Raw genomic sequence first — 21,138 nt, 5'->3', positions numbered from 1 at the left:
AGGACACCTCAGTGTCTGTACCTGCGGAGACCGGATGCTGGTGTCTCCTGCATAGGGACAACTTAGTGAGTAAGTAGGAAACAACAGGCGGTTTGTGAAGGAAAGGCATCCTTACATGAAGGCCATGCACAGAGAGGACATGTGAGTTAGGACACATAATGGGCTGACATTCATTGTGTTAAACACGGATGTGACGAAGCAGGTACACTCCCTTTGACACTGAGTATTAGTTGTCACCAACTTGTGGACTACACTACAAAATAAAAACCTGATTCCCCACTTCAGTTTATTCAGATGCCAATAACAATCATTTATAGCAATGAGGGCAAAGACAAGGCTGATTAATCTGCCTAGTTGCATAAAGACTGTAAGTTATTACAAGACAAAAGTTAAAAGATTAATTACATACTAAAAACAAACAACCCTTGAAATTCCATTTTAAGTCAATTCAATAGGAATAAACATGCCACAGCTTTCTGCTAATAACAAAATGGAGGGTAGAAGACATTGTTGGCAGCAGCACACACTGGAGTAATACATATATATGTGTACATATATACACGTATATATGTGTGTCTATACATATAGACACATATGTGTACATTACATGTTTGCTATGTGCTACATATGTTTTTAAGTACATATGATTTGAAGTATTAAGATAATGGTATTGTGGTACTGGCAACATGAGCTTTGTAGAGAGCACAGATGCCAAGGACAAACCCGCTCACCCTTTGGATTTCCCATGGGGGAACTCCCAGGGTCAGTGCACCCAGTAACAGCAGATACGGGGTCAGGGAGGAGCCGCAGCATCTGGGAAAGGAGGCAGCAAGAAGCCGAAGTGCATACAAGTAACACACACGGAGAGAAAACGGCCGGGGGCCACAACTAGCCTCCCACACAGACACACGGGACAATCCTGTGAATCCTCAACTTAAGTGGGGCTTTGCATCAATGGAGAGAGGGGGAGAAACAGCCAGGTGTGGGGTATTCATCCTTTTTTCTCAAAATTCAATGATTTGTCAGGAAAACCATAAAAAAATCAAAGACTAAATAAATGGAATAAATAAAATCTACAGTGTAACTAGATGGGAAGGGAAGAAAGAGACCGAATTAGTGGCTCCTTTAACCTCCAAGAGCCTTGGCATCTTTAAACCTACACGGGTTTTTAAACACTTTTAAAACAGCTCGCATCTTACTCAAGAATGCTACCAGGGAGAGAGGAGCGCTGCTAACTTCCTGGTGTGCCGACTCCGCCTGCAGGAAGTAGCCAAGACGGAGCCTGTTCCACCCAGTATTATATCAGCACAGAAATCGCTGTTGAAGTAGGAAAGAGTTTCAGAAGCACCCTGGACCACAACAAAAGATCTGTGCTGAGCAGGATTTTGAAAATAATGCCTCAAAAATAACAGAATAAATGACAACCATAATTTAAATTTTCACTCATTTTTAAATACCTTTAACATTATGCTGTTTATTTCAATTATACAATACAGTCAGCTTCTATTGCTACACAAAACCATTTTGTAACCCAAACATCTAGGCTCCATGACTAGATACACAGTGTGATGTAATGTTGAGGACGAGGTGGAGAGGGCACAGATATTGAGTCCATGAGTGCATGCAGGTAAGAGGAGTGCATGCAGGTAAGAGGAGTGCATGCAGGTAAGAGGACCCTCTTCCTATCCATCCCTAGAGTCCCACTTGAAGGCAGGCTTCCCTCACTTCCGTCCAGCACTGTACATCACAATTACTACTTTCCACAGCGACATGCAGAATAGAAATCTTTCCAGCCACACGCTGCCAATAATGTTCTTTTGGAAAATAAATATATATTTGAGAGGTAGAGATTACTTAAACTTACTAAGTTGCAAAATACTTGTCATCTGCCAAAGTAGTTAGTTCTGCAGTTCCCATCTTCTGAAGCCAGCTCTTTTGACTGCTGTGTGGAGGAAAGAACGCTTCAGGGCAAATAAAACTCTAATGTAAGACATGATAGCAGAAAAATAATGAATCAAGAAAAACCAGTGCTAGGACAGCACGGCGCCAAGGAGACATTTAAAATGGATATGTAGTAGCTGAACACTGCAGGAGCCTCAGGGGACCTTTCTTGAGCATAAAAGTAGGACATACACTTGCTACTTATTACCATGTACTTCCTTGAGGAGTCTAATTGAAAAGGTTTAAAAGGAGAGATAACCAAATAGTATAAATTTACATGAACACTGGTTCACTGCATTGTTACAACCATAATTCTCTTTCGATCATATAAACTCAGTGAGTTACTATATAATTACGTCTCTAATATCATTACCACAGAGTATCACTAAACACCTGCTATGTGTATTCAGGAACACATTTGATTGTAGACATATTGCCACAAAATTTTTTCCAAAAACTTTCAACACTGAACAAAAAAGGAAAGTTTATGCAAAAGGGCAGGGGAGTCTCAAAATAACAAGACTCCAAACTTGGGCTCAATGTACTGCACTAGACTACCAGGGACCACAACTCATTCATGATCCCAGAGGCGTATTGCATCTAAATAACTGACCATAAAAAGCTCTTGTCTCAGACATACGGTCTCAACTACCAAACAGTATCTAATCTGCCACAGCAGACAAAACAAGTTGGAATATGAAATCTGCAATGCATGTCACTTTAGCAAAAGAAACAAAGCCATCCAATACTAAGTACATGGTACAGTTTGGTAAAGAAATTATCACTGTTCTTTATTATTGCTGTTATTATTATTAATTATTTTAGAAACAAGGTCTCACTATACAGCCATGCAGCCCTGGTCCTGGAACTCTCTATGCAGACTGAGCTCAAACACACAATAGTCTACCTGCTTCTGCCTCCTGGGTGCTGGGATCAAAGGTATACACCACTAGACCCAGCTAAAGAAATGATCATATAAAGTCCTCAGGACTGGTAGATTGTGCATGAGGGAAATACAGGTTAAACATAATGAAGGAACAGAACACATAAAGAATTAGAAGAAAAATACAAGCTTATATTTATTCTTAGACTCTTGATTTAGTAAGCAAGCAGCACAGAGAAATCAGGCCAAACAAAGGACGTCTTTGAATGTCAAAGAATTTGGACTTATGCTTACTAAACAATGGCCAAAGAGTGGAATAACGAAGTGTTTCAGGTTATAATTATTTTAAGGTTACCTGGAGAGATAGCAAGGAGAAAGGAGGAAGTATTGATACATAAGGGACTTGAATTGGGGTGGTAAGTAAGGGAGAGAGATGGGGGAGGGGGTATGGAACTCAAGTGATCTTGCAGAAAGACAAAAGGCCCTGAGCACTCCCAAGCAGACTGACTGCTAGATTATTATGCTTCCACAGAGCCCTGGGGGGGCGGGGGGGAGGCTTGCCTGCTCATCTCAAGCTCAGCAGTGGCCCAGAACTGCCTACCACTGTGGTGAGTGGTTCTACCACTCAGTCCACACACTTGAGTTTTGCTAACCCCGCTACTTGGTGTCTTGTCATCCTCTCCCTTCAGCATGTGACTTAGGTTGTGACCCACATGTTTTACCACAGCAAAGGACTCGAACAAAGGACTCTTAGCCACACATGGTTCCCAGAAACCCCTTACCCAGACCAGTTCCTACTGGCTTACCTTATCTAACAAGCAGGAGCTGGACCAAAAGACCCACAGCAATGGTGGTTTTAAGAGGAGTGAGATTTGCCTGTGTTAGAACAAAAGTGGGATTCTAGACCCAATTCGAGATTGAGAAAGAACCATCTAGGTATGCATGTCTGTCTGGCTAGGAAAAAAAAAAAAACCAGAATTATAAACACTATTCAAAATTTACAAACTGCAAATGAAAGTCACTGAGCGAAATTCCAGATGAAAAACATGGAGATAAATATTTGAACAATTATCTTACAAGATGATCATGGAAAAAACTAATTTAATTAATAGTGACTCAGGAATGTTATAGAAGTAAGGCATGTGGAGGGTTATACTGTGATCAAACTTGTTAGCTCTGAATTTAAATGCAGAGATGATCTCAACATGATTTAATAAGAAATCATGTTTTATCAGGAGCACAGAAATTAAACCTGCTACAAAAGGGTGTGGCTCCACTGTTCTGACTTCTGGGCTCTGAGCCAAAAATGCCTTTATTCTAATCCTACTGTGATAAATGTACCCAAATCCCTTACCCTCTCTGCCTCCATTTCCCCACATGCACAAACAGGGGTAATGATATTGACCTACATGGGCAAGGATGGTGTAAGCACTAATTAACGTTGTATAATGCTTTGAAGATGAAAAGGGCTGAGCCTTATAAATGAGCATTACATAACTAACTACCTATAATGTGAGAATTTTATCCTTTAATTTTATTCAAGCATCAGTTATCAAATAATGAACTAGCTGCCTTAGTGATATTTCCCTTCTAATGCTTCAAAGTATTATTTTAGGCATATCTAGATGCTTCCTGTGTTAAAGGTGTCCTACAGCATGCACAGAATGCAGAATGTTTCTCACAGACTCGTGTGCTGTAAAACAGATGCTCCTCAACAAGTGGACCCTTTTAAAGGAAGGTATAAAGCTTCAAGGCCTAGCTGGTGGACAGGCCACATTAGTAGAACTTTAAAGTTGTACCTGCCTCCAATTCTTGTCAAGAGCTCTTTACTTCCTAATCCACCAAAATGTGAGCAACCTGTATCCAGGTTCTCAGAGCCATGGTTGGAACCTGCTGACTACCATGCTTTTTTCTGGCATGATGGACCTAGAGCTCCTCAAGTTGTAAGCCAAATAAATCCTTCATCCTTCAAGCTATTTCTATCGGTGCTCTGTCAAAGTTACATAAAATTAGTATAGCATAGAAAGCTCCAGATCATTTTGGAAAACTAACTTAAATGGTAAAGGCATATCTGCTTAATAATGAGTATCCCGTAAGGGTCAAAAGGTAATAAACACTTGGGGCTCAGTTAGTGAGATGTTTACCCTACAAGCATGAGTCTGAGTTAAATCCTCAGAACCCACATAAAATGCTGACACACAGTATCTGGGGAGGGTAACACAGGCAGATCTCTGAGGCTTCCTGACCAATCAGTATATTGTAATTGCTGTGCCCCAGGTCCCAGGGAGACCTTGTCTCAGAAAACAAGATGGACAGCTCTTAAGGTTGGCTTCTGGACTCCACATGGATGCACACAGGCACAAAATCACAAATGCTTTTAGCTCTGAAACTTTAGATTTAGTACACACCTGGAAATGGAAAACCTAAGAAAGAGGTCAGGAATTACAGATGTGTAAGTATCACCAACAGAATACAAGAAGAGATAGAAAAGAGAATCTCAGGTATAGAAGATACTGTAGAAGAGATTGACACAACTTTCAAAGAAAATTCAAAACATGAAAAGCTCCTAGCCCAAAACATCTGGGAAATTCAGAACACAATGAAAAGACCAAATCTAAGAATAACTGGAATAGAGGAGAATGAAAATTCCCAGCTCAAAGGACCTGAAAATGTCTTCAACAAAATCATAGAAGAAAACTTCCCCAACCAAAAGACAGAGATGGCCATAAAGGTACAAGAACACCAAACAAATGGGACCAGAAAAGAAATTCCTCCCATCACATAATAATCAAAACACTAAATGCACAGAACAAAGAAAGAATATTAAAAGCTGCAAGCAAAGAGGGACAAGTACCATATAAAGGCAGACCTATCAGAATTACACCAGACTTCTCACTAGAGACTATGAAAACCAGAAGAGCCTGGTCAGAGGTCATGCAGACTCTAAGAGAACACAAATGCCAGCCCAGGCTACTATGCCTCCAATACAAGGAAGGTACCTACACCAAAGAAAAGAGAAGATATTAAGCATCTCACAACGAAGCCAAAGGGAGAGAACCACAAACACATAAAGTCACCTACAAAAACAAGTATAATGGTTCCTCATATGCTATTATTAAGCAATTTTCCTGGAACTTTTATCCAACAAATGCAAATAATTTAACATGAGGAATTGTCTTAAAGCAAGTCTAAAATAGGCATGCAAGTTACCAAAAAGGCCAATGTAGTATTTTCCAAGTACCCCTTAAAATTCCTTTCTCTGACTCATAAAATGTTGAAAAGAAAATAATTTTCTTTCTTCTTTCTTTTTTTTAATTTTTTTATTTATTCATTTATTATATGTAAGTACACTGTAGCTGTCTTCAGATACACCAGAAGAGGACATCAGATCCCATTACAGATGGTTGTGAGCCACCATGTGGTTGCTGGGATTTGAACTCATGACCTCTGGAAGAGCAGTCGGGTGCTCTTAACCGCTGAGCCATCTCTCCAGCCCTCTTCTTTCTTTTTTTAAATTAATTATTTTATTTATTTACATTTCAAATGTTGTCCTCCTTCCAGGTCCCGCCTCCATGAACACCCCACCCAATACCTCTTCCCCTTGCCTCTAAGAGGGTGCTCCCCCACCTACCCATTCCCACCTCACCCTCTAGCAACCCCCTTCTCTGGGGCATCAAGCTCCCCGCCCCAACTGAGGCCAGACAAGGTAGTCCTGAACTACATATGTAGTGGAGGACTAAGGACCAGCCTTTGTATTCTCTTTGGTTGGTGGCTTAAGCTCTGAGGGGTCTGGTTAGTTGACACTGTTGTTCTTTCTATGGGATTTCAATCCCCTTCAGTTCCTTCAGTCCTTCCCCTAACTCTTCCATGTGATCTCTGTGCTCAGTCCAATGATTGGCTCCAAGTATCTGCATCTGTCTCAGTCAGGTGCTGGTAGAGCCATTAAGAGGACACCCATGCCAGGCTCCTGTCTGCAAGCACATCTTGACATCAGCAATAATATTGGGATTTGGATTTGATGTCTGTACATCTGGATGGCCTTTCCTTCAGTCTCTGCTGCATTTTTTGTCCCTGCATTTCCTTTAGTCAGGAGCAATTCTGAGATTCCACCTAACACTAATCAAAATGCTGGTGACAATGTGGAGAAAGAGGAACACTCCTCCATTGTTGGTGAGATTGCAAGCTGGTACAACAACCACTCTGGAAATCAGTCTGGCGATTCTTCAGAAAATTGGAAATAAGTTCTACCTGAAGACGCAGCTATACCACTCCTGGGCATATACCCAAAAGATGTTCCACTATATCACAAAGACACGTGCTCCACTCTGTTCATAGCAGCCTTATTTGTAATAGCCAGAAGCTGGAAACAACCCAGATGTCCCTCAACTGAAGAATGGGTACAGAAAATATGGTACATTTACACAATGAATACTACTCAGCTATTAAATATGAGGACATCACAAATCTTGCAGGCAAATGAATAGAAGTGGAAAATATCATCCTGAGTGAGGTAACCCAGACCCAAAAGGACATGCATGGTATGAACTTACTGATAAATGGATATTAGCCAAAAAGTTCAGAACACCAATGATACAACTCACAGACCACATGACAATTAACAAGAAGGAAGCCTAAGTGTGGATGCTTCAATCCCATTTAGAAAAGGGAACAAAATAATCATGGGAAGCAGATGGGGGATGGGGGGATTTGGGTGGAAGAGGGGAGAGACAGGGAAAAGGAGGGGGCAGGATCAGATAGGGGAAGAGACAGCAGAGAATCCCAGAGGGCCAGGACAATGAGTAGAAATGCGGAGCAGTGTGGGCTGGGGCAAAGGGGCAAAACTAGAAAGTCCCAGACACCAAGGATGTGGGAAGCTCCCAGGACCTGGTGGGGATGACATTAGCCTAAATGCCCAACAGTGGAGAGAGGGAACCTGAAGAAACCACCTCCAGTGCTGACTGTTCTAAAGCAAACAAAGTAAAAGCATCTGATGCAAACATGAAGCCCCTCCGAGAGGAGCCTGAGCATAGTGGCCATGCGTCCTTTCAGAATCCCTTGGCGTATTCACGTATGCACACTCATGCCTGGCGCCTTTCATATCTTTTAAAGCAAGATTTTTCTGTGCATACATTTTGCTGCTTTTCACTGAATAGCCCAGGAAGGATACTCATGTTCCATAACTGACTTGATTATTCCCTTACTAAACAGCAACGTATTTCTAGCGTGTGTCTTACAAATAATAGTACCATGATACTAACATGTTTTGCTGCGGTAGCATCCATAATGACCGTATCATACAAAACTGCCACTCAACACAGGACTTTCTTTCCCCTTCCCCATCTTTAACACTTTGAAGCACTGTCAAAAGTTTTACACTGTTCCAATCTGATAAATGAAAAAAATATAATCTTTTACTTGTTGGTTTTATTTTCTTATTCATCAATTAAGCATCTTTCATGTATTTCGAATAACTCTATTTCCTCCAGGAACTACCTATTCCTATCTTATGCCCGCCTTTCTTCTTCCCACCCTGTACTGATGGCATTACACACATTGGAGATACTCACCACTTAAATCTTATAAGCTTTATACATGAAGATGATGAGAAAATACAGTTCCCTTTTAAATAAAGAACGGGTCATGACCCAGCTCTCTGAACTCCATTCAGCTAAAGGTCTGCGAAGTGCCAAAAAGATCAGGCCATGGCCATGAATGGCTCCTTACTGCACAAACCGCAGGCCACTTGCTATTTCTGAATAAGCAAACAGTGATCTGTTTCTAAGAAACCTGTACATCAGTCTTACTGAAAGAGAGCAAAGGAAAGTCTATTCCTTGAAGGAAAAGAATCCCATTTACTTCCATGAAATAAACTATGGCCAAATTAAAAAAAAAAAAAAAAAAACTTTCTAAGTCTCCTGTTGTACTTAAATTTGGAAAATATTTCTCTAGAGCATTCTTCAAACTGTTTAATTCACTTAGTTAAATAGATCTTGTCAATTTAACATTTTCCACATGGTAAGCAGTTTTGACATTTAGACAATTTATCAATGGCTTCTTCGCTGAAACCTGCCTCCTCTTCTTTCTACTCATTACATGCAACAAATTAAATTTCACTAATATTTAAAGATCAGTGCTGACCTTTGCACAGCCATTTTCTAGGTTCCTATTAATACAAACATCTTGTTTGCTGGTGCTCATTTTAAATATTTTGCTACACACAGTTTTCCATTATTCCAGCTCAAGCGCTTTTTTCCATGACCTTGCAAAATTATTGGCAAAGCTTACCTTAGGCATCTTAGGAAGACAAAAAGGACGCTGCATAAGGACATGGCTGCACGGAGAACCATAACCTCCACCAGCAGCCGGATGCAGGCACCCACCCTCCTAAACTTCAGATGTGGACTTCCTAGTGCTTTTCAAGACTGTACCTTAATCACAACAATAAAAAGACAAAGTAGAAGTGTTTGCTATACGATAATGGTAATTAATTCTAAATTATAACTATAAATATAATTTTATGTTATACTTGAATACATAGAAAGAATATGGCTTTGAAGAGAAAATAAATTAAATTTCAGAAATAGTTCTTAAGGCTCAGTTAAAGACAAGAGAACACTGAAAGCTCTTATCTAAACCAACGCTTAAATACTGAAGTAATTTGTCAATTCAGAATTACTGTTTTAAAAAGTATATAAATCAAAGTGAGGGAAAAAAATGAAAGAAATACAGAAAGCCTTTCTCTGCAAACAGGAGAGACACTGAAAGTACTGAAGTGCCCTGCAGCTACGCCTGCTCAACCCTGTCGGTTCCCTTGTCAACACTTCGATGACAGATTGCCACCCCCTCCTCTAAAAAACAAACCCTAGTAGCTGCTGAAAGATGCGCTTCTTATAAAAAAGGGAGTAGCTCATGCAACTTGATAGTTGTGTACTTTGAAATCTTTTGCTTCACACACGCAAAAAAACTTTAAAACTTTTTCCTGTGCTTCTGTCAAACTTGGAAGATAAAGAACTCTACTAACATGGTGGGGCAAAGGGTGGATAGCATTTGCGGATAGTGCTGAATGCACTCTGTGGCCATTATTTCATTTAACCCTCACAGGAGCTAACCCTCGGAAATTACTTGCTCTGTGTGTGTGTATGTGTGTGTGTGTGTGTGTGTGTGTGTGTGTGTGTGTGTGTGTGTGCGCGTGCGCGCGAGGAAACACCTTCCCCTGGAATGGGATTTTTCCAAAGAGTCCTCTTCTACATGCAATTGTACCCTAAACCTCTTAATGCACAAACAAAAGCAGTGGAGGAAGAGCAAAGCTCCATCTGCTTAGAAGAAGCCATGAGACTGGAAGTCTACTCCATAGCTCCCAGTATGGTGTTCTTTCAACTCTAACTCTAACTCTAACTCTCTCTCTCTCTCTCTCTCTCTCTCTCTCTCTCTCTCTCTCTGAACTTTGCATAGCACTAATAAGAAGAAACATGGAGCTGAAAAGGGGTGTGAGGGTGATAGGAAAGCAGTTAAAGGTAAGGTATGTAGAGAGGTGGATATTATCAAAATACATTATATATACATGTATGAAATTCTCAAAGAATAAAATTTAAAATATATAGGAAATGAAAAAGGATTCTCTACCAATTTTTATTTTATTTAGAAAGCTCTTGGAAAAAGTAATATATATGTCTATTTACAAACTATTTTAATTACTTTGCTTATAAATAAATTAATGAAACTAAGTTATGTGATTATAACTGGTATTTTTTTAGACACTAAGAATCTTCACTATTATTTGCACAGCAAATATTACAGATGGACTAGAAATGAGCTACAACTGGCATATGGCAGTTGCTAAGAGAGGAAGATGGGTCAGTTCTCTTTAAGAGCGTGATACTTTCTAGGGCAGGCCCCATACTCAAGACTATTTTCACAACACAATTTGTACTCTGTTAGTTGAGACAGAAGCTCAGGATGAATCTGGGAGAAACTGAGGGAATGTGAATATGATCAAAACATATGGTATGAAATTCTCAAAGAGTCAAAATGTTTCTTAAAAGCTCCAATGTAAATGATCGTAATTTCATAGCTAACTGGTAAATTAGATTATTAAATGAAAGAAGTTTTCTTATTTTAACTACCCTAGTTTGGTAGTAGCTCTTATTAACTTGCTGCCCATCAGCCTCTGTGACAATTTCTAAGGAAATGCAAACAAACCCTAAATTCTTTTAAGTGAATCTTTCAATACCCTGATTGGATCTTTCTTTCTTCTCTTTCTTCCCTGATTGGCTGATTTTTGTTTTTACTAATGGTTTGTCACAGGATTCTTACTTAAATAAAACTTTTAGTATTTTGTTTCATGAGTTCAATAGGGAACTAAATTAGATAACTTAGAAAAGAACAGTCTTTTCTTACTGAAATGAATGCCCATGAATAACCACAATGTTCCCTAGAAGAGATCAATTTCACCTTAACAGATTTAACACAGGCATACATCATCGGGGCTTACAAACGCTAAGAATCTCCTAATGAAGTTAGGAAATTATTATGATCATGTTTTGACCTAAAGCCCCAACAATGATCAATAAAAACTTCCTATGCATTGGAACCTGTGCTCTATACCTTTCCAAAGTGTAATAGCAAACGTCTTTGGAAGTCTGTGGCAGTGACAGCCACTCAATGCATGTCAGTTCCCCTCTGTCAGTGCTCAGTAGCCATAAAGTTATGAGTCTGACTTCAATACCAGGTAAGGAAAAGCAAAAGGTTATCAGTCTCGTGAGTCTCGTTTCATGTTTTAATTATTTGAAGTTTAGCACAACACATGGCTGCACAGTCTGCTAATGCTAAGAGCTAAGGCACCTTCAGGATGTGAAAGCCTGAAGAAGACCCACCTTAGTGAGGGAGAGTGTAAGGAGAACAATGTGCAATTCCATCACAGTAGAGCAAACAAAACAAAGCCTTGGCCAGGAGGGACGTAGGCAGAAAGTTACTCCTAGACGGTTACACCATCTCAGTCACCACAAAAACAGAAACCATATACAGGTTTTTCAGAACCTGCTATTTCTTCAAAGAAAACAAATCACATAATGTATATAAATTCATTATATCTCCCAAGTTCTTGTGGCTACTGTTTACACTTGATAGATTTTTTAAATGTACATATCTTATAATAATGTGTATGTTTAATATAGTGTAGATTTTCATCAGAACTTGCAACAATACCTTACTGCCAATGGTAAATCAGAATGAAGGTAGAAAAACTAGCTCCAGGCGATTTGGCAACATGTCTGAATAGAGATGGGGAGAGGACGTGTAGTCACTCTGACACACATCCAAACTCATGTGAAAATAAGAGTAAACAATCCAGAGGGGAACCCTCTACAAAAATACAAACAGTGGAAGAAATAAATAAAACAGGTCAGGAACTCAAAATGGAAATACAATAAATAAAACACAAACTGAGACAAATATCATTAGGAAAGGGAAATAGAATAGTTATTAAGTGGGGGCACTGGAAGGGATCAAGTGGGGAGGGTAAAGGGAGAGAATACAGAGATAGATAGCTAAAATAAAGGGGCATTTGAGAAATAGTATAGAAACCTAATACAGTAGACGCTTAGAAAGAAAGAGAGAAAGGGGGGTGGGGGGAGGGAGGAAGGAAGACTCAGATACGAAGGTAATTAAATACAATCACCAAATAATGGGGGAAACAGAGCTCCAATTGGCCACCTCTTGTCACCAAATGAAGATTCCAGTCCTGGGAATATGTTATATCTAATTGAGTTGTTAGCCAAAGGGGTCCCATGGGAATCCAAAATAACTCAGGCTGTTGTCAGGACTATAAGTTGCTCTCCACAAACTGAAAGAAAGACCCTACTGCAGAAAACAGCACATACACAGTTCACAGAACATGGAGAAGTCCAGCTGATACCCACATAGAACCTTAATCACTACATTCTAGAATCTTTGAACAGGGAGGTACTCTACAAAAAATACACTACCGAACAGAAACACCAACCCAGCCACGAACTCTTTGAGCAACAATGATGTACCTGAAAGATACTCTAGGGCAACAGTGGCACAACACTTGTGGCAGCAATCTACCGACACCTGATGTGACACAAGGCCACTCTCTGGGATGGAGCCCACACCTGACACTGCTTGGATGACCGAGAACCTGAGACTAGACTACAAAGGGCTCTAGAATAAAACCAAATACTATTATTTTAAAGGAAAGCTTTACATAGCAATAAAATGACTCCTGATGACATTCTTCTATACATTTGTCTATAAGTGCCCTGCTTAGCCATCATCAAAGAAGCTTCCTCCTAGAACAGGTGAGAACAAACACAGAGGGCAACATCCAAGCATTAGACAGAGAGTGAGAGCCCTTGGAACACTCAGCCCTACGTGAGATGTCTCTCTTCCCTCCTCAAAGCTCAGGTAACACTGCAGGAAGGGAGACAGGAAGAAAACCAGAGCTCAGGATGGGGACATCTGAATCAACATGACCTTCAGAACGCTTACGAACTCAGAGAAAGAGCACGTGATGCACTTGACACAGTCGGCTCCTTTCTGAAGGAGCATCAGATCTCGGGAAAGATTTGTGCTGTTTGCGCAGCCAATGCTCCAGCTATGCCACGATGTCAATGGGCATTTAGATGTTTGGTACAGAATGAGTCACCAAAAGTCACTGGGACTCATTTATGATTCATTGAAAGATATTTGCAAGGAAGGTGCTGCCACAGGAGTCACAAGAACTAATGAAAAGTGTCATAAGTTCTGTCAATTTTGTAAAGGTGAGCACTTTAAACAGTAGACTATTTTCACAGGTGTGCAATGAGCTGGATACTGCAAACGAAACTCCGCTGTTTCACACTGAAATGGATGCTGAAAGGAAGTTTTTAGAATGTCTTTTTGAGCTTAATGATGAACTCAAAACATTTTTAATCTGACCACAGTTCAAAGCATTTTTCAGCAATAAAAGGGAACTGCAGAAAATGACTTACTTGGTTGACATCTTTGCCAGCTTAAATGAGTTGGTTTTATCAATGCAAGGACCAAATGCAAAAGGCCTCGATTTGTCTGAAAAGATAGTCTTTCCAAATGAAACTTCAGCTTTGGAAAAAAAACTGGATGAAAATAAAATTTACCTCATCTGCTTTCTCTGAGGAATATGCTATTGAAGCAGACAAAGGATGATGGTAATGTCTGTGAAAGAACACTTGCACATGACTGCAGACAAACTTCATCTTATTTTCCAAGTCTCCCTAACACTCCACTTGCAGTTGCCAGAGCCCATTCACAGTCAAAGTGAAGATATTCCTGGGACCACACAAGAAGAATTCATTGCGCTTACTAACAGCAGTGCAGGGAGAGCTGATTTCCCACAATGCCACTCACAGCTCTGGATCAAGAGTTTGCAGTCATGCCCTGTTCTGAGACTGCACTGCATCACCTTCTCCATTTCCAACAACATATCTCTGAGGTTCCCACCTTGTTGGTTTTCAGGTCTAAATGCAACGCAGATTGTTGGGGATGGTGATCTTCACTGTGCTCTGGAAAGGCATTTCTGATCTGGTGTGGAAGAAGCAATCTCAACCTCCCCATTGACATGGCACTTTACGCATACTGTCGCAAAATGCAGCCATGTAGGTTTCTGCTGTTATATTAAGACTGCCACTCATGCTACACCATACTTCAATATAAAATCTGATTTATTTGTAATTAGAAATAAATATTTCACAATATATAACTTCATTGTTTTTATGACTAATCATTTTGCTTTAATTACAGTCAATTTGTAACAATGAAAATACATCCTGTATATCAGATATTTACACTACAATTCATAACAATAGCAAAATTACAGTTATGAAGTAGCAATGAAAATCATTATATCATTGGAGGTCACCACAACATGAGGGACTGCATTAAAGGGTCACAGCATTAGAAACATTGAGAACCACTGATCTACAGAGGTCTCCCCTGGTAAGTCACCGTAATTTTCTGTGGCATCTGATTCTGTTCTTTGGGACCAAAATCAGTGACATGGAAGGGTTAAAGGAGAACCAATACTCTCCAGTCCAGGACAAAAAGCAAGTCGTCACCTGCCCACCTGTATCTTGTTGTCTGTTTTGGGTGTGGATGGGTCTGTGTTTTCTAGTGTATTCATAAGTTTTATTGCAAACATGGGAGCTGAGACAGAAATGGGTCAGGCCCAGTTGAATGTATGAATGACGGCAGCCAAGTTTTGTTTCTAACTGGTCTCCTTGGAGTGTGTGAGCTTTCTGTGTTTTGTGTTTATTTCTCTTTTGACTATCTCAGCCACCACCAGCTGCCAACCACCACAGCTGACACTTCTTGTCATGGCTGCCTTGATCGTTAGGGCTCAGAATTTAACTCTGAGCTCTCTGGTCACTGGATTTAGTCTAACAGGGATTCAAATGACTTTTGGGTGTGGATAATAGTAAAGTTGTTTTATGCGGTTCTGCTTTATTGAAAACCTGGCTCTGGAGCTGGGTTACGGTTCTCCCTCCACTATACCCAAGCTTATTCAACATCCAACTGCCCTGTGTCAGGCGGGCCCACTGATTCCGTGACAGGGAAAAGAAAGCAAAGCAGACATCTCCCCAAGACGTAGCCTGCTGCTTCCATTTAACTCTCCAAAACGTTTGCTAAGACATAAACCTCATCTCAAGATTTGTAAGCCTCAGATGTAAATCTTCCACATCTCAAGATTTAGAATTTTATTGGGTGTGGTTAAAAAATTTGTAACAAAAAAATGTTAAAACTCTTAAGACTGGGGATCTAGTTGTCTGTTTTGGGTGTGGATGGGTCTGTGTTTTCTGGTGTATTTATTTGTAAGTTTTGTTGCAAACATGGAAGCTGAGACAGAAATGGGTCAGGCTCAGTTGAATGTATGAATGACGGCAGCCATTAAAAATCTACACAGAGTTAATCTTAAAGGAACCATGTGGCACCTTGGGGTATAACAACATGTGGCACCTTGGGGTATAGTAACATGTGGCACCTTGGGGTATAACAACATGTGGCTTGCTGCCATCTTAGCTGCTGTCCCTCATGGGTTTGAAGGCATCCATGTGGCTGGCTTTGGTAAGGTTGAAGAGAGTGGATGTCATGTGACTTCACCAGTTTGATTAAAGGGGGTCACATGGTATAAACCAACCAAGGAAGCAACAACAGGTCCTAGGTTATTTTGGATAAGGATGGATTTTTGTTTGATAATTCCTGTCCTGAACACAAAATCATAGAAACAAAGTTTATATGAAAGATAGGATTTAAAAATAATGCTTGTTTAATAAGGTTTTAAAGTACCTTCATGTGTTTATATACAAGATGTACCTCGTGCTGGCAGTCAAATTCTGTCGTGTAAGAGTCACTCACCCAGGTTTGAAAGACATGAGAGAGTCATGGGGAGCAGCTGAGGCTTGGCACTATGAGAAAGGGTCACCCAGGAGAGGGACCCCAGCAGTTTTACAGATGCCGGTGCCATGGAATGGCCAACAGAAACAACAGCCACAACAAAATGGGGGCAGCTGGAGCCTAGAAGACAGGAAGCATCTGTCACCACGGACGGAGAAGGAAAGTTATCATAGCTTCTTTGTGAGTAATTCTCAGATATCGGGCATTAAGTTGTTTGTACTGTTTGCTTTGCCTGTCTGGTAAGAAAGGGTACGTAACTTATTTTTTAGGATTTTCGATGCCCACCCACTATTGGGAGATTTTAAACTTTTTTAAGAGGATTAATTTGAATTTTTACAGAAAATTTAAACTAGATTTTTTTAAAGGAACAGCTTTAAAAATATTTAAATTTATAAGGCTGTGGAACATTTTAAGTCTATGAAAATGTTTTATAAGGTCTTTATTAATATATAATCTAACAAATAAAGAACTAGAGAGTTGGGGCACGGTTATGAGCACCAAATGCTAAGCAGCAGACACAGGGACACTCCTGCCTTGTGATGCAGCAGGACCTGAGCCTTCCGGCAAAGAGCCTCCGGCAACTCTCCTTACCAAGCTCTGCCAGGCTAACAGACCGACTTCAGTTCAGTTGCCTAGCTTTGCTGTGTTCAACTTTAAGTATTTTAATAAACTAAGTCATACAAGAAACTGATATTCTGCCATGGTGCACCATGAAAGGGCCAGGGAAGTAAAGATGTCAGTCTCCTATGGACTGGGTTACGACTCAGAGTTTTAGTCTTATACCAAGAGAGCTTCAGTTAGAAACTGTTGGGTTTTTTTTTTTTTTTAAAGCTGAACCTATCAGGGATAAAAATGCAAATCCTAATCTTACAAAAGTTATTAATTTATTATAAACTGTTAAGGACGATTAAGACATGTAAGTTAATGATCACCTCATAAAAGATAAAATTATTTAATGTTCTCAGAACTAGGCCTGTGGCCATGCTAAGTTTAAATGTAATTCATCTACAATGACAAGCTTTATTTAGCCTGTATGTGCTTTCAAGGTTAAGCCTAAAATCGGGTATGTTTAACACAGCTCTCAAACTCTTCAGAGAAGTGCAAATCCGGCATGTAAAATGTTTACTGGATAAAGCTCCTGTGATGGAGAGATACGCCAGCTCCCAGAAGCAGCCCTAAAGTTTCCTCAGAACACAAGCAGGGTGCTGACCTGGACTGTGGTGACACTAACCACTGGGGAAAACTGCATCAATGCCTTGCCCACCACCAGAACCCTGTGCAAACTGGGGACAAGCAGGACACTAGAGAGCTAGCTGATTGCCACACTTTGCCTAGACATGTAGTCCAGTCCCAAGTTCCTCCTCCTCAAGTCTTTGGGGTCTAGCAGCCGAAGACTGGCCTTGCCCTGAGAACTCTGCCCCCATCTAAGCCATCAAGACCATGGAGCCTGGGGTAAGTATCTACACAGTGGCTAAATCTCCCACTTTAAGTAATACCGGCCATCTGGTTTATACCCTCTGCTGTATTTATCCTCCATCTCTGAGGGCACCGATGACCAGGCTGACAGAACCTGGGTAGTTTAACAGCTCAGTCCCCAAGGCTGCAGCTGCCTGGTTAGTTCATTTTTACATGATAATCAGGCCTTCCTTTTCTAGAGTCACCAACTCTCCTGCTGAGAAAGACAAACAGGTTTGCCTTGTTAACAGGCTTCATATTAAAGGATAAATAGGTTTCAGATGTAAGTTTTTACTACACCCTTATTTAAAAGAACTTGCTTTGCATTGACTGGTCTCAGTAATCAACTACAGTTATGTAAGCGCTGAGGATCTGAGGAAGTGCTCTAAGGTATGGGAAGGTCTAAGGATGAGAAAGCCTAAAGTAAGTTCTAAGGGTCTAAAAAGTTTTAAAATATGGAAGTGAAAGTTGTAAGGTTATAAAAACTGATTAAGATAATGACAACTGTTTCAGATTCTTTCCTTTGCTATGCCATTGTTATGCTAAGATTGCAAAGGTCAGAGATTTAACTTTGATCAGTGGAGTTCTAATAAACTGGTAAAACACTGACTACGGTTATCAGTCACAAGTCAAATTTCCTTTGATTGTCCTTGAAGTATAAACTCAAAGGTGTTCCTCCTCATCAAGCTAAGAGCATCTATATCTGATCTGTATCTCCAGCCCCCTGGACAGAAAAGAGTGCTCATGGTTTTAACCCAAGCCATAGAGCTCTTGCTACAACCCAAAGGCGTGAATCTACTCCAGCTGTCTCACAGACGCCTGTTAGCTACTTTTCTGCAATGTAGAGTTCAGTACAGATTACAAACAGTGGTAATGCTGATACATCTAAAACTTTCATCTCTTTTCGTAAGAAATGCATGAGAGTCCCAGGGAGTTTAGGGAGTCCTAAGCCTGGATCCACCTCTCGCAGGTCCAGAACTGGTAAGAACTGCCTAAGTCTCCCTACCGACATTTCCTCCGGGTACCATCTCTCTCTAACCCTAGTCTTGGATCTTCTTCCCTCCTCCAATTACCAGGAATATGGGCCGCAAAGTTTTAAATGTTAAATTTTCTTTAAGTTCCTAACCTTTAACTTCTGTCCCTAGTCTATATCTGTCCCAGCAGCCTCCCACTTAGCTGGCAAACACCATCCAGAAATCATCTGTGCAGTACAAACTGCTCCAAATGGCTGTGAGCCCTGGATGCGGAAAGCCCAAGTGAACCAGTTCAGTTGATGTGAGTGTTCCCTGTCTCTTCAGCTGGGTCAGCCAACCAGATGCATCTGGCAAATGACCAGCCTGAACCCCTCCTGGCCTTTGGCTGGCATTCCAGCCTTCCAGGGCCCTGATAACAATATCCTAATTTCAGCAGGAAGTAGTTACAGAAGAGATCGTGTCACCCATTATCCTCTACAAAAGGCTAGACTGTTAGGTTGAATGGAAACTCCATGGCAAAGAGGACAAAATGGCTACCTACAGTATCTATTGGCTTGCCAGGAAAGGCACCTGCTCAAACCAGACTAAGCTCTTTGAACAGGTAGCTTCCTTAGCTGAAGCAGTTCCACACTATGATGGGGCACTCGATCTGTTCTAGGTAGAGCAAGGTTACTGCATGGCTTTAAGAGAAAAGTATTGTTTCCATACAAACTGCTCAGCAGTCATTAGAGACGACCTGGTTGTACTAAAACAAATTGCAAACAAAGAAACCTGAGATGAAATAAATGACTAGTCCGCATGCTCACCTTCCATTTCCTCATAGATAGCAACTCTGGTGTCAGCAACCACGGGACCTTTGACCTTTCTGTTTCAGCTAATCACCATTGGCCCTTGCATCAGTAATTCAGTAACTAAATATGTAAACTCTCATCTTGGGGTTACTATATCCCGATATACACAGTTACCTACCACAGAGTCAAGGATTTGACTCAGGATATAATTCAGGAGGTAAATGTGAGGGATAAGTTATGTTTTAAGTTTAAATTACCGTACTTAAGAGATCTATAAAACAAAAATACCTCTAATTTGTAAGCTGCACTTGCCCAAGGACAGACAACTTCCTGGAAGTGCGACTAATATAATTTGGCTCCCTACCCTTGTGAATCCTGGGTAGGGCCTGGCCAGTGTCTCCTCTCCCCGCCAATATTTCACAAAGCTTGCTTCCAAAGCTGTGGAAGTGGTCAAATTCTTGACTGGTGGAATTAACAGCATGAGCCACTGAACCTGGCCCAAGTTTTTTATTCTGAAATCACCTCTTCATTATTTCTTTGTTAATGTGTCTTAATATTTGAATTTTAGCATAGATGTCAAATGAACCCACTATTCAATAAACCCAGGACTCAAGAGGTATTCCATGGGGAATAAAGATGCAACCAATGACCCAAGATTGCAAGAAAGCAAGAAAAATTAACATACAGAAATTTGGGGTATCAGCTACAAAAAGAAATAATTTTGATTTGAGACTGATGGTAGCCATGCAAGGATGAAGGTAATCTTTGCGGAATTAGCAGATGGATTCCTAAGTCTCCAGTTTTCCACAAGCACAACACTGCTTTTTTTTCTCTTTTCAATTAGTCATATAAATCAGATAATACATTTTAGAGAAAAAGCCAGCACACACACTGTCCAAAGTCATTTATTCATTCAAGCTTCCTCTATCATAATGCATGTGTCATCTAGTCACTGTCTCTGTCACTTAGCAAGTGGAATCCAGAGAATCAGGGAAAGCAGGCTAATACTGCAGCTTCTCTCTCGATGCCACTATCCTCTCTGATCTAGGCTCCTGTTTCCAACCAGCATCCAAGAAATAGGCAAGATAACCTGTTAGGGAGAAAGCAAGTTTAGGCTCTCAGCTCCCCCCCTGTTCCAGAAACAGCCACATCTTCTCCTGCAGTGCCAGCCTTGTCCCGCAGACAAGATGGTGAAGCTTAGTGTGAACGGATTTGGCCGTATTGGGCGCCTGGCAACCAGGGCTGCCTTCTCCTCTGCATCTGGCAGAGTGAAGATTGTTGACCTCAACTACATGGTCTACCTGTTCGAGTATGACTCTACCATGACAGAATCAACGACACAGACAAGGCTGAGAGCGGGAAGCTTGTCAGCAACAGGGAGCCCATCGCCATCTCCCAGGAGCGAGATCCGCTCACATCAAATGACTGTGGAGTATACTGCGGTCTTCACTGCCTTAGAGTGACATATAAAGGCAGACCTATCAGAATCACACCAGACTTCTCACCAGAGACTATGAACGCCAGAAGAGCCTGGACAGATGTCATAAAGAGCCTAAGAGAACGCAAATGGAAGCCCAGGGTACTATGTCCAGCAAAACTCTAAATTAACATAGATGGAGAAACTGAGCTATTCCATGGCAAAACCAAATTTACACAATAACTTTCT

The 21,138-nt window shown here is 40.8% G+C and overlaps 1 protein-coding gene across 5 annotated transcripts in view; it reads right to left on the bottom strand.

Annotated features, from left to right (window-relative positions):
- Nucleotides 1-21,138, bottom strand: part of Wdpcp (WD repeat containing planar cell polarity effector) — a 330,858-nt gene that overhangs the window by 241,754 nt on the left and 67,966 nt on the right. For 2 of the 5 annotated variants that reach the window (XM_087583532.1, XM_087583533.1), the window contains one exon: nt 9,110-9,252. In XM_087583532.1, the coding sequence (XP_087439658.1) occupies nt 9,110-9,145 (36 nt within the window). In that variant the 5' untranslated portion in view covers nt 9,146-9,252. 5 annotated transcript variants of the gene reach the window in all.

Source organism: Rattus norvegicus, chromosome 14 (genome assembly GCF_021556685.1).
Source record: "Rattus norvegicus strain SHRSP/BbbUtx chromosome 14, alternate assembly SHRSP_T2T, whole genome shotgun sequence".
Taxonomy (NCBI): Eukaryota; Metazoa; Chordata; class Mammalia; order Rodentia; family Muridae; genus Rattus; species Rattus norvegicus.
This window is presented reverse-complemented; position numbering and strand designations above follow the sequence as displayed.